Source organism: Carcharhinus amblyrhynchos, chromosome 4, assembly GCF_965287045.1.
Source record: "Carcharhinus amblyrhynchos chromosome 4, sCarAmb.v2.hapA, whole genome shotgun sequence".
NCBI lineage: Eukaryota > Metazoa > Chordata > Chondrichthyes > Carcharhiniformes > Carcharhinidae > Carcharhinus > Carcharhinus amblyrhynchos.
The window spans coordinates 133,580,473-133,598,733 of NC_137327.1; the positions used below are offsets into that span (position 1 = coordinate 133,580,473).

The 18,261-nt window shown below is 41.6% G+C and overlaps 2 protein-coding genes across 3 annotated transcripts in view; one reads left to right on the top strand and one right to left on the bottom strand.

Annotated features, from left to right (window-relative positions):
• Window positions 1-15,749, top strand: part of psmd10 (proteasome 26S subunit, non-ATPase 10) — a 32,510-nt gene extending 16,761 nt beyond the window's left edge. For both annotated transcript variants that reach the window (XM_080187905.1, XM_080187904.1), the window contains exons 4-5: window positions 8,354-8,520; window positions 13,908-15,749. In XM_080187905.1, the coding sequence (XP_080044031.1) occupies window positions 8,354-8,520; window positions 13,908-14,061 (321 nt within the window). In that variant the 3' untranslated portion in view covers window positions 14,062-15,749. The remainder of the gene's footprint in view (window positions 1-8,353; window positions 8,521-13,907) is intronic.
• cnpy3 (canopy FGF signaling regulator 3) overlaps window positions 14,390-18,261 on the bottom strand; it is a 31,332-nt gene continuing 27,460 nt past the window's right edge. Inside the window, exon 6 of the mRNA XM_080187903.1 lies at window positions 14,390-14,493. Coding sequence (XP_080044029.1) covers window positions 14,390-14,493 — 104 coding nt within the window. The remainder of the gene's footprint in view (window positions 14,494-18,261) is intronic.

Below are 18,261 nucleotides of genomic sequence, written 5' to 3' on the forward strand. Positions count from 1 at the left end.
ATTTAAATTTGTGCCTCTGGATCATTAATCCAGGTCTATTGATCACAAAACCAATAACATAACTACGAGAGTATCATATCCCTTTTGAAAGTACACCTCCTTAAAGTCTATTTCTTACTCCATGCCTAACTTTAGTACAGTTCCTGGAAATGTTTGGTATCATGTTGCTCTTCGTTATTTGCTGACATATTAGCAGCTCTTCAATGCAGGACTTGCCTGTGCTATTGTTCTCTTGATTTGCTTAGGGGTCAGTGTAAATGAAACAATATAGATTTGTAACGTTTTGTATTTCATCCATCCTTCTGGCAGTGTCTGCCACAAAATGAAATTGTGCCCAGGATGGAAAGTGATCGCAGCTGTGACGTGGTTTGCACCAGGATCAATCAGCATGTCAAACCAGTCTGAAGATTAGAAATGACCATTTACAATGGTCCATATAACCTAACACCTGTTGGCCATCTTAACATTTTAGGTACAAGATAAAATCTGCCTCAGCTTGTAAATTATACAGAAAATGTTAAGATATTGACAACTTCACTTCCTCCCATCTAAACATCCGGTGGCCTAACCACTGAACCTTTCCTTTCTGCCAGAGGCAGACTTGTATTGGCTGTGGCAGTGCAAACATCCCTCTGGTATTCACCTGATAACCACTAGGCACATGAAAGTAAATTGGCATGTCTGTGGATTATTCAGTCATAATGTGCATTAATTCCTGATCTCGCTTGGACCTTTTCCAACAGGATTCAGTGAATCCTAATCAGGCAAGGAGCCATATCTAACTTTTGTGTTTTGCTTGTTGGAATTTTCATTCTTGATCATTGGGAGGAGAAAGAAACAGAACCGCTGTTCTGTGTAAATGGCCATTTTCAATGTCAGTAATGAACATTTTTAGAAGTTTTAGAAGTGGTATTGTCACTGGAGTAGTTATTCACAGACCCAGGACAAGATCTGGGGACCCAAGTTCAAATCCCACCATATGAGATGCTGAAATTTAGTAAAAATCTGGAATTAAAACCTTAAACTTTAATGATGACCATGTTGACTGTCGAAAACCCATCTGCTTCACTAATATCCTTTAAAGAAGGAAATCTGTCATCCTTACCTGGTCTGGCCTACATGTGACTCCAGATCCACAGCAATGTGCTTGACTGTCATGTGCTCTGAAATGGAAGGCGTTTAGGGATAGGCAATAAATGCTGACCCAATCAACGACACTCACATCCTGAAACTAAATTTTTTTAACAAATTGATGAATACTGATAGTTGTAAGATGCTTGAACCTGGAACAAGTTAATGCCCTGATCCATCACCTCCAACTCTTCATCCCCTTCCCATAGCACCTTCCCATGCAGTCGCAAAAGATGCAACATCTGCTACTTTACTTCCTCGATCCTCAACAACCAAGGTCTTAAACATTCCTTTCAGATGAAGCAGCATTTCGCTTACACTTTTTTTTGTATTCACTGCTCCCAATGTGGTCTGTCCTCTACATTGGGGAGATGAAAAGCACACTGGGTGACCATTTTGCAGAACACCTTTGCTCAGTCCACAAGCATAACCCCAACTTCCTGTCCCTTGCCATTTTAACTCAGCCTCATACTCTCATGTCCACATGTCTGTCCTTGGCCTGTTGCAGGGTTCCAGTGAAGCCCAGCACAAACTGGAGGAACAGCGCCTCACCTTCCAATTACGCACTTTACAGCAAACTAGTTTTGTGGAAATGTCGGTGTTGGACTGGGGTGGGCATGCTAAGTATCACAACACCAGGTTAAAGCCCAACAGGTTTATGTGGAATCACGAGCATTCCTAGCAGTGTTCCTTCGTCAAGTGATTAGGTGATCAAGTGACATCCAGACTTGACATTGAGTTCAAAAACTTCTGACCATGAATTCTGTTCTCCATCTGGACCCATTTTTTAATCCAATTTTTTTTTTTGTCCCAATGCTTATCCAACCTACCTACCTACCAACCAACCCCCCCACCCTCCCCACTATCCACAGGGCCATCTGTCACTTGTTCTTAAGTTTTTCTTCCACAGAGTACTGACCTCTGTTCTGCTAGTCTATCTTACTTTTATGTTACTATCAGCACCTTCTTTAACCATTAACATGACCAGCAATATTCCCTTTGTCTTGTGCACATGAACCAAACAGCAATCAAACTTTTAGTGGCCAAAGGTGTTGTTTCCTTGACATTTAGAATGTGACCTTTAAAGTAGAATATGTGGTAGCAGAGTCCTGCCTCATACAAGAGTACATTGTCCTGCTTCTTGTGAGCAACACCATTTCTTCTAGATAAAAATAAAGGTGTCCGGCGTGCATTGGTTCCATCATATCAAATGCAACATGGAAGTCCTTTGCAGCCGCAAGTTCAAACTTCATATTTCTACAACAAATCAAACCAAAAGATAGGGAACAAACAAATAAAACACAAGAACGGCTGGAAAACTTGCAGTATAAACATAAAAGAGCTGTCAGTGATGTCCATGAATGAAAATGGTCAGGTCAAATCACTACTACAAACTTATACTTGAAATCCTTACAACCATCACCTTGGATTCTAAACTAAACTAAGGGCATGTTATTAGAAATAAAGTTTATAACAATGGGACTTGAAAAATGGAATATTTAACACAGTGATTCAGCATAATTTGTCAAATCTGCTCCACCTGCAACACCCCTTGTTGAAAACAATACAATATCCATCGTATTTCTCCCTCTCTTTAGCTCTGAAGATGAGTCGGACAGACTTGAAACATTAAATCTATTTCTCTCAAAAGATGCATGTACTGCCAAGTTTTTACAGCAATTTCTCTTTTTGTTTCAGATTTCCAGCATCCGCAGTAGTTTGTTTTATTATACATGCTTATGCAAGCTGCTAATAGAAACATTACTGTAAGCATTTCAAACACAGCAAATGTATGTGTTTAAATTATGCTGAATCACTGTGTTAAATATTCCATTTTTCAAGTCCCATTGTTATAAACTTTATTTCTAATAACATGCCCTTAGTTTAGTTTAGAATCCAAGGTGATGGTTGTAAGGATTTCAAGTATAAGTTTGTAGTAGTGATTTGACCTGACCATTTTCATTCATGGACATCACTGACAGCTCTTTTATGTTTATACTGCAAGTTTTCCAGCCGTTCTTGTGTTTTATTTGTTTGTTCCCTATCTTTTGGTTTGATTTGTTGTAGAAATATGAAGTTTGAACTTGCGGCTGCAAAGGACTTCCATGTTGCGTTTGATATGATGGAACCAATGCACGCCGGACACCTTTTTTTATCTAGAAGAAATGGTGTTGCTCACAAGAAGCAGGATAATGTACTCTTGTATGAGGCAGGACTCTGCTACCACATATTCTACTTTAAAGGTCACATTCTAAATGTTAAGGAAACAACACCTTTGGCCACTAAAAGTTTGATTGCTGTTTGGTTCAGGAACTTTGCAAACTGGTTTCAGGTTCCAATCAGAAACACACAGCATCTTAACATTATTTCCTCCCTGTACGTTCACTGGCAGTTTCTTTTAGTGTCGGTCAAGTGGCTATTTTGAGTGACTAGACATGTTCCATTATGTAATGCACAGTGTGCAATTCTTGCACAGAGTAGAAGTATTTTATTCTTGAAGCCACAACATCTACTTACTGTATAAACATTAGATGAACTTAAAGGATTAATTGTTTCATCAGGCTACAGTTGCATTGAGCCATTCAGCTTGTTCAGGATATGCCAAAGTGTTTTACGAGCTTTAGATTACTTTTAAGGTGCAGTTGTTATCATTGCAGGCAAATGTGCCACAGCCAGGCAACAAACAACACGTATAAATGTCCAGATCATCTTTGCGTTATTTGAGGGAGAAATGTTAACTAGGATGCTTGGAGAACATCCATTTCCCACCGCCCACCCATCTTCCATTTAATACATTATCCAAAAGGTGACAGCATTGAAATGTCAGTCCAGAATAGATTATGTGCTGATGTTCATATCAGGTTTTCTAACTTACATGGCCAAACTGACAGCTGCAGATCAGAAGCATAGTTTGTATTTTTTTTTTAAAAGTGTGATCGATAAGGTTTAATGTGGCTCCAGGCATTCTAGCTGCAATGTCTTTGTATCTAATTTGATAAGGAGCACAGAGCTGACCCAGGTAATTAGAACAGGTAAAATCCACAGAGCAAAACATTTGGTATCTGTAAAGACAAAGTCACAAAATGAAGAGAAAATTATTGGTAGCAGCCCATCTAGGTTTCAGAAAGGACATTTGTATTAGGGGAACCTGATAGAATGTTTCAACAATGCTACAGAAATGGTGGACTTTCCATAAATGTGACAAAATGCCGCACAGGAAACCATAGACCATTAAAGGGTGTGAAGCTCAAGGAAGAGTAATAGATTGGACTAAAAACTGGTTAGAAAAGAAGATACTTTGAATGATAATTGAGGCTATTTTCTCGGTGATTCTAAGTGGATAGTGGTGTCCACAAAGCTCTATTTTGGGGGCTGCTTCTATTGACAATATTTAGATTTGAAGTTGATACTCAGATAAGATAATGGTGAATAATCTTGAGGTCCACAGGAAGCAATGAGTGGATATTGGGAAGATGCTGGAATTGGCAAGAAAAGTGGCATCTGGAATTTAGCATCTGTCAATATGCATACATTTCAAATCTAAACAAAACATTATTTATATGGGGGATGCTGAATGAATTGTATAAGTAGAAGGATTTGAAGGTTCAGAATCACAAGTTAAATGCAGCATCTCGAGTGGCTAAAGTCATTTAACAAAAACAGATGGAAATATAGAAGTCTGGATGTAATGGTGAATGCATTATAAAAATTTGGAAGAACCACTTGGAGGACTGTGTGAGCTTCACACTAATAGGAAGGATATTGAGAGACTATAGTGAATTAGAATGCTGCTCAAACATCCTCCAGCTACAATGTTTGTTGTTACTACCCTTTCTGTCCTTGACATTTCCTGGGGTACTCAATCATTTACTTGTTTGCTCTCCTAGTGGGCCGTTTTACTCCCTGTACTGATTCAACTTCTGGCCATGTTTCGTTTTAGAGGTAAACCTTTTTTCTCCATGGTTATTCTGCTGTCCTGTTACTTCTGCGGCTTTTTCTTTTCGTGAACTTCTCCCTTGGATTTTCTTGCAGTCCACCTCCAGCTGAAAGTGAAACCCATAATCTGCTGACCCAAAGGCATCCAAAAAAAACCACAGAGGCAAACACAAAAAAAAACTCTTATAGCTGTGTCACCTCATAGTGAGAGTTTAGTAGTATTAAATTTGCTTTGCACTTGTTACTGGCGTGATGGTGATATCCCCCACCCACTCATGGATCATTTGACTCAGCTCTCATGAAGACTCTGGCTTGCAATCTGTACTTCCCATTGTCACTTTTGGTGCTTTTTTTCTCCTTTGTTTATCTGTATTTTTTTTATTCAAAACTGCAAAATTCTTCGGGGCATGCAAATATATTTATATGACAGAGAGAGAACAAAACACATCTTAACGAAAGCAAAAATACTACAGATATTGGAAATCTGAATAAAAATAGAATATGGTAGAAATACTCAGGTCAGGCAGCATCTGTCATGGGGGGGGGGAAGAAGAGTTAATATTTAACATTAACATTTTTACAGAGCTTTATTTTTGTAACCTCTTTTCAAAATTCTGGTTCATGGCTTGGTAATGTCAGAGCGGCGCAATGGCTTAACTTCTGCTTCTCTTTCTGACTTTATCAGCCACCAATTAATAGCTCTCCAGCTATCTCTTAATGATCTATTTTGATCATTGAATTGAGAGATTGAATAGGTTAGGACTTTATTCCCTGGGGCGTAGAAGAATGAGGGGAGATTTGATTGAGGTGTATAAGATTTTGATGGGTATAGATAGAGTGAATGCAAGCAGGCTGTTTCCACTGAGGCTAGGGGAGAAAAAAACCAGAGGGCATGGGTTAAGGGTGAAAGGAGAAAAATTTAAAGGGAATATTAGTGGGGGGGCTTCTTCACGCGGAGAGTGGTGGGAGTGTGGAATGAGCTGCCGGATAAAGTGGTAAATGCGGGGTCACTTTTAATATTTAAGAAAAACTTGGACGGGTTCATGGATGAGAGGGGTGTGGAGGGATATGGTTCAAGTGCAGGTCAGTGGGACTAGGCAAAAAATGGTTCGGCACAGACAAGAAGGGCCAAAAGGCCTGTTTCTGAGCTGTAATTTTCTATGGTTCTTTAATGGTTTAGTGATAATTGTGTCAGTTGAGGTGGTATGGTTTAATCTGGTTCAGATCATTCCTCAGTGTGCTGACTGGCAGCACTGCGACACAAAGCCCACTTAAATGCATTTTTGTATTCTTTAAGTCAGTTGACCTAAATGATTCTGGTAAGATGCAAACGTAATGAGTTGCCATGGATTTTATCACTTCTTGGCCTGACTTGTGCATTATGCTACTCAAAGAACCCTCCACGTAATACTCAATAATGTTCAGTCCTGATTATTTCTTCACTTTAAATATTTGAATTCTCTATTTCACACCTGGCTGTGATATGAAGTTGAACTTGTGCTTTTAAAGTTGGCAGTGCAACTTTTGTTCAATGATTTTAAACTATTATAAACAGAGCATCTTACTTTCCATTTCATAACCTCAGTAGCTCTAACTGATTAACATCTGACTTCTTCACTCAGCTCATCAGTACGACTTAACGATTGTCTCATCAAATCTGATTTCATGATGCATAACAGTTTCACTTCCCCCTCGAGGGTGAATTCACAAAGCCAGGAGTGGATGCAATTTAGTAGCTTTCCTCTGCAGAAGATTCCAGGAATTGACAGCTAAAGCTGCCTAGATTAAATCGCAACAACAATTTTTAACAATTAAAATAAATCCCTTGTCATTTGGGATGTAACTATAAGCATTTAAGGTTAAGTTTCATGTCACCTCTTGGAAGATGCAACACAATTTGTGACTTGTCTTGAGATGGAACTGTTTGTTGGACAATTTATAATGAGGGCATAGCTTTCATTAATCATGTGTCTTGTAATTTACTCAAAGTTTGCACTGGTGCCCCATAGTGCCGGGGACCAGGGTTCGATTTCCGACTTGGGTCATTGTCTGTGCTGAGTATGCACCTTCTCCCTGTGTCTGCGTGGGTTTCCTCCGGGTGCTCTGGTTTCCTCCCACAGTCATTGAATCCCTACAGTGTAGAAGGAGGCCGCTGGGCCCATCAAGTCTGCATGAACCACAATCCCACCTAGGCCCTATTCCCATAATCCCACACATTTGCCCAGCTAATTCCCCTGACACTTGGGGGCAATTTAGCATTGCCAATCAACCTAACCCGTGCATCTTTGGACTGTGGGAGGAAACCCACGCAAACACGGGTGGAACGTGCAAACTCCACATACATAGTGACCCAAGGCTGGAATTGAACCCGGGTCCTTGGTGCTGTGGGGTAGCAGTGCTGACCACTATGCCACTCTGCTGCCCATAGTTTGTCCAAAAGACATGCTAAATTCTCCCGCAGTGTACCTGAACAGGCACCGCAGTGTGGCGACTGGGGGATTTTTACAGTAACTTCATTGCAGCGTTAATGTAAGCCTACTTGTGACACTAATAAATAAACTTTAAATATTTCTATAGTCAATTGAAAACTGGAGAGACTAACTTGGACAAATAGTTTCTTTAACATATATTTGAAATGATGTGGGGCTGCCGGTGTTTGGACTGGGGTAGACACAGTGAGTAGTCTCACAACACCAGGTTAAAGTTCAACAGGTTTAAGTAAACCTGTTGGATTTTAACCTGGTGTTGTAAGGCTACTTACTATATCTGAAATGTCTTGTGTATATATATATGCACTTGTATTTGTCACGATTTTTGTCAATAATTATAATTTGAAATTGTAGATATTTTCAGAACTCTTAAAGGAAGTTGATCTTGTATGGTAGTGCAAAATGGGTGATAATTACCACCCAAAATTAATTTCACATGCTTTCTACGTAAAACAGTGACTAACACTGTAGTCACTTGCTCCAGTAGGTAGGTGGTGCTGTGGAGTGAGTCTCCCAACATCATCACCGTAATTTTGATGGTTGACTATTCACCTTATGTCATTTTTTTGGTTCATCCTTATAGACATACTCCTGGGTTCCCTGTAGGTGAATGTGAGACAAATCTGTTGCCAGCCAGTAACTAGTAATGTTAATTCATTTTACTTGTCTCTTTTTCCAAAGGATGGCTGTAGCATGCAGAATTATACCTACCTAATATAACAATGGTTTAATGCTTTTTCTTATGTAATATACCAAACTGCTTTGATTTACAAACTCTAATTCTTTTCTCACTATAGATTGCTTGCATGTTGTTAGAGAATGGAGCAGATCCTAATGTTACAGACAATATCCACTCCACCCCCTTGCATAGAGCTTCGGCAAAAGGAAATATCCGCCTTGTACAACTCTTGCTAAAACACAATGCCTCTACAAACCTCCAAGACCTGGAGGGAAACACACCACTGTAAGTACCTTTTTTTGAAAAGGGAATTAGTTCATGTGGAATTGGGTATTAAAAATTAAGAGTGTAACTAAACAAACTTCTGGCTTCCCCACCTTGGGTCATCTTTCGGTATATCACTTATTAAATAGCAGTTATTTAAAATTGTTGACAAATGTCAGTTTGTTACAAATTTCAGGATTTGTTCATTTTAAAAGGCGTTTTTATTTTTAAAAAATATTAAGTATGTAATAATTCCAAGATTCTCGGAATTAAGAATCTACTGATGACCATGAAACCATTGTCAGTTGTCGGAAAAACCTATCTGGTTCACTAATGTCCTTTTGGGAAGGAAATCAGGTATCCTTACCTGGTCTGGCCTACATGTGACTCCAGAGCCCCAGCAATGTGGTTGACTCTCAACTGCCGTCTGAAATGGCCTAACAAGTCACTCATTTCAAGAGCAACTGGGGATGGCCAATAAATGCTGACCAACCAGCGACACCCATGACCCACAAATGACAAACACAAGAATGGAAACATTTCCTAAATGTGCGCCAAAGGCCTGGGGAAAGTGGATGTTGAGCCCAGATTAGGAATGTTGACCAAGAATTTGGTTGAAGAGGTGAGTTTTAAAGAAGGTGTTTAGGAAGTTTAGAAGGGAAGTTCCAGAGAATGGGACCCAGGTGGCAATGGGGCACAAAGAGATGGTTGATGCACAAGAAGGTGAAGTCAGAGAAATGGAGTAGGAGCAGAGAAGTTACAGAAGTAGGTGTGAAATCACAGGGGACTTAAAACACAAGGATGAAAGTTTGAGGTGCCGGGGGAAATGGCTGCTAATGTAGGTGATTAATACAGTGCTGAGCGTAATAGAGTACAATGTCTTAAATGTATGAGTGTGGAGAATGGGAGGCTGACCAGGAGGTTATGAAATAATGTCTGAGAGTTGGAAAAGCTTGCATGAGAGTTTCAGCTGTAGTCTGAACTGAAGCATGGGAGACACAGTGAAATAGGGCATCTTCCTCCAGCGATTACAGAAACGGCAGTGTTCTGTTTTTTTTAAAATGTAAAACAAAATCTTTCCAAAAAATCCATTGTGCAATAATGATGTTAATGCTGGACGAATCAGATCTCAGAGTGAAACCTGGCTTGATAGAATCGTAGAAATCCTAAAGTGCAGAAGAAGGCCATTTGGCCTATCGAGTCTTCACCGACCAGAATCCCACCCAGGTCTTTTGGACCATAGGAGGAAACTGGAGCACCCGGAGGAAACCCACACAGACATGAGGAGAATGTGCAAATTCCACAGTGACCCATGGCTGCAATTGGGTCCCTGGCGCTGTGAGGCAGCAGTGCTAACCACTGTTCCACCATGCTGCCCCCATCAGTGATAGAGCAAGCAGTAACTGAGTAATGTCTTCACGCCATGAGATACCTTCACCTGGGAAATATTTTTACATCAACAATATCTTTCCCAACTAAATTCAACCTCGGATCCACTGAAGATCCTAACTTTTTTTTTAGAAACTGCAGAGGTCAGTTACTGATCACATTCACAAGAGTTTGCAGGGTACTTTTAACAGATAATAAAATGCTTATTAAGCAAGAAAGATGAACAATGTCACAGTGGAAAGATTCCAATGCAAACGTCAGGAAATGAATATTTTCCAGTACCTCGACACCAAGGCTTCTCGCTTGGGCTGGCTCAGTTGCAAACCGTTTTTCTCCCAGCAGGTTTCTGAGCATTCACTAGATGCTTTTCCCCAGCTGGTATCTTTCCCTGAGATGCCCAAAAGAAGCTGTAAATGAAGCTCACTATCAGTTCAACTTCAGAGCAAACACATGAGTTTCCTAAACTCCAGAGGGCTGCATTTTCCGGCCCTTTCCACGGGGAGCCTGCCATGGGGAGTCCCCGTTGGCAGGACAGGAAGATCCCGCCAGCACAGCTGACAAATAACGCAAAACACGACAGACATCAGTGGTGTCAGCAGATCCCATCGCCTCCACCACGGAGGTGGGAGGCTGGAAAATCCCGTTCAGATTAACTGATCACTTACTGTTTTTAAGCATTTATGCAACCTTGCTGTGTGAAAGATTGCTGCTTTTGACCACAACCACAAAGATTATACTTCAAAATAATTGATTTACTGTAAAACACTTTGGGACTTTCTGCTATAAATATAAATCTGTGTTTTCATTCTAACATCAAACATACAACATGATTGTACGGGAAATGGCAGGCAGCCCACTGCCTTAGAGCATGGTTTGTTATAATCATAGCCTAGATTTGCAGATGGTAATGGTTCTGACAAAACTGTGACCTCTTGCACCAGGATGCTGAGGCTCCAGGAATATTGAGCCTTGAACCACGTAATGAGAATGATGTGTCATCAGAACCACCAGTGAAGAACTGTGCAATAAAAGCAAAATACTTAAATAAAAACAAAATGTTGGAAATACCTAGCAGGTCTGGCAGCATCTATGGAGAGAGAAACTGAGTTAACATTTCACGTTGAATATGACTGTTCAGACTGGGCATGCATTGTGCAATATCTGGCTGCTGCTGCTAGACTCCCAGAGGCCCCCAATTATGTTGATTTTGGACCACAGCTTGGATTTAGAAATTGCTGGAGCAATTGGGGATCATGGAAATGGGGAGAAAGGGAGAATAGATTTGATTGGGGGTGGGGGGGAGTAGTGGAGTGGAGAATAGGCTGGGGCCGAGAGAGGGAGCTGTGTGGATCAGGGTGAGTAGGGGGTTAGCTTCCCAGCTCCACGTTTGAGTAAGTTACTGACCATCTTTTTTGGTCAGTATTTCTTGGTCAGATTTCCCTGAGTGCAGTCCATGACGATGCTAGGTTGAAGAGGGGTGCTCAAACTGGCATTAAGCCTCTTAATTGCAAATAGATAACAATTTCTCTTGTTAGTCCTTACCCAGTGTGGCAGGTGCTGCTTTTCCACTCAAAATGTGTGCAGACTTCCTTCATGTCATATTGGAGCTTTATTAGTCTGAGTTGTGTGCAAAACATGATGCTATGCAGACTGCTTTCTGGACTCAAGTGATACCAGCTATAATGAGGTCTAATATTGCATCTTGTTAGTGCCCCTAACTTTTGATCTATTGTTACAATCCAGGTGCAGACCAATAACCTTTCACAAGAGAATTTTCCAAGATTTTGCTTTTTAACTCATTTATTGTAACAGACTGAAATCAACATTAACAGGCAACTGATGCATCAAAATAAAGAAAAGGCACGTTTTTGGATTTACTAACATAACCAGTGTGTCTTAGGAAATGTTTTTACCTTGTGTCCCACTTTTGGAAGATGCATATCAATAAAGGAACGGTCCCAAAATCATTCCCAGCTCTGTGGCAGAAGAACACCTCTAACTGCCATCCCAGATGGAAGTTGTTCCACACTGCTCCAATTTCCTGGATTTGATTATCACCAGCCACATAATCCTGCGCGAATTCCCCCTTTACCTTGGGTTACAACAGTCCTGATGATCCAGAATTCCAGGGATTCCTGTATCTGATCACTTTAATTGGTCTAGTCAACTCTGGTAAAACTGTTTTCACCACAGAGAACTTTCCTTCGGCTCTCCGCCATTTCTCACAGAGCAACAAAGACCTGTCCCGGGAATGTTCCAATTTTTCTCCTGCCTGTGTCTCAACAGCAGCTGTCCTTTCTTCTGTGAGATACTTGAAAGGTCCTAAAACTGACACTTGATACTTTAATGAGTTTCTGTTGCATGCTCTCCATGGCAACTGGATCACACGAGCATTTCTCTGAAGTGAAGGGTCTATCAGGAATTCATTTTCTGCCCTCAGTTTGAGGGTGAAAAACATGGTTCTAAGACGGACAGGGCTAGCTAAAGTGGACTGGGAAAATAGGTTAGAAGACAGGATTGTGGAGAAACAGTGAGAGACTTTTAACAAGATGTTTGATAATTCTCAACAAAAATATATATTGCATTGAGAACAAAAGCTTCTGAAAAGGTTGTGCCATCTGTGGACAACTAAGGAAGTCTAGGATAGTATCAAACTGAAGGAAAACATGTACCACATTGTGAAGATTAGGGGTGGATTGGAATATTGGACTAATTTTGGAAACCCAAGATGCGGGAAGATAGATGGTGACCACCAGACAGGGTAGGCAGCCACTGCAGGGGTCCCCTATGGCTGTCCCCCATCTAACAATTATGTCATTTTGGATACTGAGGAGGAGGAAGGTCTATGAGGGGACAGCAATAGAGGGGCCAGAGCGAAGGCACCACGGCTAGCCCTGCTGTGCAGCGGGCGAGAGGGGGTACAAAGCACAGCAAAGCAATAGTGTGAGGGGATTTAATAGTCAGGGGCAAAGATAGGTGCTTCTGTGGCCACGGAAAGGATTCCAGGATGGTAGTATGCCTCCCTGGTGCCAGGGTTCTGGATGTCACTGAGCATGTACAAAGCATCTTAAAATGGGAGGGAAATCGGCAGATGTCATTGTCCCCATCCTATTCATGTATTTGTCCAGATGCCCCTTAAAAGTCACATCGTATCTGCTTCCACTATCTCCCCTGGCAGCAAGTTCCAAGCACCCACAACCCTCTGTGTAAAAAAAAAACTTGCCTCATACATCTCCTTTAAACTTTGCACCTTAAACCTATGCTCCTAGTAATTGACTCTTGTACCCTGAGAAAAAGCTATCCACTCTATCCACGCACCTCATTACCTTGTGGACTTCTTTCAGGTCGCCCCTCAACCTCTGTCATTCTAGTGAGAACAAACCAAGTTTCTCCAGCCTCTCCTCCATACCAGATAACATCCCAGTCATCTGTACCCTCTCCAAAGCCTCTCCACATCCTTCTGACCTGAACCACTTGTGCCATATTTTGCCATAACTGCTATTGCACTATAATGATGCACCTTGGATGCTTCATTGCTATATGGTGGCAATTCTCACTAAATTCAGGCCCGATCTCTTGATAACTCTGAAAGACAGTGGATGTTGAACACATTGAGCAGCTAATCGGAGCTGGGACAGTGATGTGCACTGTCCTTGCCCTCAATCCATAACAAGTGGAATGCGTGGGTCATAGGCCTATCTGCTATCCAGTGAATCTTATTGTAAAATGCACATGTGGTGATCCATCTGTCCGTACCTTCGCGCCCGGACTCCTCCTCATGGATCTGTAACGTCAAACATTGTCTGTTAATACTTACACCTGAAGATTGTTGCCTGTGGAACTAAAAACCCTCACATGGTACTAAAATGCACTGTTGTCTTTTGAGTAAAGTGGAGATGGTCTATCTGTGAAATAATAAAGACAAATGAGTTCTACACCAATGTGAAATCAGGCAACAGGTAATTTATATTTCTGTTGTTGATGCAAGATTGATGTTTAATTTAAACTTCTCTTTGCAGACACTTGGCATGTGATGAAGAACGGGCTGAGGAAGCCAAGCTTCTGGTGGAGAATGGAGCAAGCATTTACATTGAGAACAAGGAGGAAAAGACACCTCTTCAGATGGCTAAGGGTGGTCTTGGCTTGCAGCTGAGGAGAATAATCGAAGGTTGAAAATGAAGATCTTTCATGACACCAGTCTAAACTGTGGTGTTTCCCTCAAAACATGGAATAAGAGCAAGAGTGCTTGTATCAGTTGTGCACTACATGCTAACTCTCCCAAGTGTGTGCATAACACAAGTTATGTTACCTACAACTCCTGAATTATTTAGGCCTGAAGGAAAATCTTTTCACTGGTCTCATTGATATAATATTCTTTGGTTTTAACTCTGCAAACGTGAAACAGAATGTGGGCCATTGAGTGACCTGGCAAAGCAGAGCTAGTAGCACCGATGACAGAACACATTCTCCTTCCCACTTTTCAGTGCAGTGTCAAAACTGTTCATGGATATAGAACATTAAAGACCAAACTTACATCAGTGTGGAGTAGGCAGCCACTGTAACTAACAGCTGGATTGGGTTTTGACTTGAAAGATGTTGCTAAAGCTGTGAAAATATAAAAATAGAAATGTTCATTAATTTGTAGTTTCGCACTAACGTATCCCGAAGGATATGTCTTAAAAGCAACTCGTGAAGTGAGTGGAATTGTCATTGAATGATGAATTCCTATTTTCCCCTTGCTCCTCTCATCTATTTCCCACTTTCCCCATTCTCCCTCTCCCCCACGCCTCAATAGGTTCACTGTTTCTTTTGTGTTCAGCATCAAAACTTTTTTTAAAAAGTCATTATCTGGACTCCATTATTGTCACAAACAATAAATGAAAACATTATATTGATGGATTCTGCTAATGAATCAATTGCGAATAATCTGAATAGATGAAGCAGTGGTCTTGTCCTTATTGTTGGCTGACATTTATTTAGTTGGGTACAGTCATCATTGCTGACTGCGTGTGACTATTTTCATTTGTGGCTGAGGATTCTTCTATGGAATCGTCCTTTGGGAATTGTGGAAGAAGACAGGATTAATCAATGTGAAGTAGTAATTTTTATCTTCATCACCCCACTGGCACTAAAACAAACTGTTTAGTGGAGTTATTGATTGTCATCTTTCACTGCTGAATCTCTTACAGTTGGCATGCTAAGAAGTCTCACAGCACCAGGTTAAAGTCCAGCAGGTTTATATGGAATCACAAGCTTTCGGAGCACTGCTCCTTCGCTCACCCGATGAAGGAGCAGTGCTCCAAAAGCTCGCTATTCCAAATAAACATGTTGGACTTTAACATGGTGTTGTGAGACTTCTTACTGTGTCCAACCCAGTCCAACACTGGCATCTCCACATCATGGCTACCATCTTACACTTGGAACTACAAATCATTTCATACAAAAGGTCCTCTACTTTTGTTTTTTATGCTTTCCAAGGATACCTTCTGATTCTGTGCAGCAGATCATACTTGGGACAAAATTCTCAGCTAGAATTGTCCACTGCAATACATTGGTGTAGGAACTAATGTCAAAACAAACAAATTGCTTGTATATTGCTGGGGTAAGTCGATATTATCTTTTATGTCAGTTCTGGTTGGCTGAAAGGAGGTTAGCGAGGGGACATTTGACTTGTAAATCAATTGTAATGTTGAAACAAAAATACAAAAGTTGCTTGAGATACTGGTAGGGTCTGGCAGCACTGTGCAGCTGATCATACTTAGAATGAAATTTGGTTGAAAGTGCTACTTCTATAATCTACTGTTCATGTTTGTCTGTGTCTATTGAATATGATTCCTGGAATAAAGATGTGTACACAATCATTCCTTTATTTTTCAATTATCTAAAGAAAAATCCTGAATCTCTTTCCGTAAGTCAGTGTAATTATTTTTGTGGAGTATGGCGATGATCGTTGTTCAGCATTCTGCAGAGGATTTGGCTGACTTTGGATGGTGCTGCAGAAACTATGGGTTCAGCTTATCCACAAAAAGCAAGATGAAGGGAGGTGCTGGCACAGTTACCCTACAGCTGCTTTATGTTAAGAGAATTCTTTTGTTCCCTTAAATTGGCTTCTGCTGCTTACTAGATCAAATTACTTTGTCAATAAGACTGGATCTTGTGTCGGGTATTGGAATATATAAATAAGGAAGTCTTACTGCAACTGTATAAGATGCTGGTTTGATTTGATTTTGATTTGATTCATTATTGTCATGTATTAACATACAATGAAAAGTATTGTTTCTTGCATGTTATACAGACTAAGCATACCGTTCATGGAGAAGGAAATGAGAGAATGCAGATTGTAGTGTTACAGTCATAGCTAAGGTGTAGAGAAAGATCAACTTAATGCAAAGTAGGTCCATTCAAAAGTCTGACAGCAGCAGGGAAGAAGCTGTTCTTGAGTTGGTACGTGACCTCAGATTTTTGTATCTTTTTCTCGAAGGAAGAAGATGGAAGGGAGAATGTCTGGGGTGCGTGGGGTCCTTAATTATGCTGGCTGCTTTGCCGAGACAGCAGGAAGTATAGACAGAGTCAGTGGATGGGAGGCTGGTTTGTGTGATAGATTGGGCTACATTCACGACCTTTTGTAGTTCCTTGATGTCTTGGGCAGAGCAGGAGCCATACCAAGCTGTGATATAGCCAGGAAGAATGCTTTCTATAGTGCATCTGTAAATGTTGGTGAGAGTCGTAGCTGACATACCAAATTTCCTTAGTCTACTGAGAAAGTAGAGGTGTTGGTGGGCTTTCTAACTATAGTGTTGGCATAGCGGCGACCAGGACAAGTTGGTGGTCTGGACATCTAAAATCATGAAGCTCTCAACTCTTTCTACTTCATTCCCATTGATGTAGACAGGGGCATGTTCTCCTTTATGCTTCCTGAAGTCGATGACAATCTCCTTCATTTTGTTGACATTGAGAGAGAGATTATTGTTGCCACACCAATTTACCAGATTCTCTATCTCATTCCTGTACTCTAATCTTGTCACTGTTTGAGATCCAACCCACTATGACGGTGTCATCAACAAACTTGAAAATCGAATTGAAAGGGAATTTGGCCACACAGTTATAGGCATATAAGGAGTATAGTAGGGGGCTGAGAACACAGTCTTGTGGGGCACTGGTGTCGAGGATGATCGTGGAGGAGGTATTGTTACCTATCTTTACTGATCGTGATCTGTGAGTTAGGAAGTTCAGGTTTCAGTCGCAGAGGGAAGTACCGAGGCCCAGGTCACGGAGTTTAGAGATGAGTTTCATGGGAATAGTAGTGTTGAAGGCTGAGCTGTAGTCAATAAACAGTGGTCTGACATTGGTATCCTTGTTATCTAGGTGTTCCAGGGTTGAGAGCAAGGCCAGGGAAATGGCGCCTGATGTGGACCTGTCGCAGCAGAAGGCAAACTGTAGTGGATCCAGCTTGTCTGGGAGGCTGGAATTGATTCATGCCATGACTAACCTTTAAAAGCACCTGATAATGATGGATGTCAGAGCCACCAGCCAATAATCATTAAGGCATTGGTTTTTCTTTGGCACTGGAATAATGGTCATGTTGAAACAGATTGGGACCTCAGATTGTTCCAGAGAGAGATTGAAAATGTCTGTGAATACCTCTACCAGCTGCTCTGCGCAGGATCTGAGTGCTCGTCCGGGTACCCCCAATGTGGGCCAGTTGCTTTCCGTGGGCTGACCTTCAAGAAAGCTGCCCTGACATACAAAGAACAACCCAGCACAGGAAACAGGCCCTTCGGCCCAACGAGCCCACGCCGCCGCATCCTCCTACACCTACCCTGCCCTGCGTGTCTGCGAGTGGAACCCCTAACAGCCAGATTCAGGGGAGAATAGTGTCAGTTTGGTAAACCAATCAGCCTAAGAGCACATCTTTGGGGTGTGGGAGGAAACCGGAGCGCCCAGAGGATACCCACGCAACCACAGGGAGAATGCGCAAACTCCCACAGACACTGGCCCAAATCCATGTATCTGCACAGCTAGCAGTGCTAGTCACTGAGCTGTTGCGGCGCCCGTCTACCGGTCCAGGATCAAGCACACACACCGACACGAAGTACTAGGCCACTCCCGGAACCTCCAAGAGCAGCCCACGCACGACCCACCATGTGCAAGCCCCTTGTTTGACAACAAGGTGGACCTCCACCTGCGGAATAAAAAGACAAAAACGTTAACATGTCAGTCTGCATTTCCGGTGTCTCCTGAGGCTCTGACCCTATTACCCCCTACTATAACCCTCCATCCTTGTTTCACTCGTGTCTATCTAAGTAAACCTTAAACAAGTCCAATGTTCCTGCCTCCACCACCCTACTCGGTAGCGCATTCCATACCCCCACG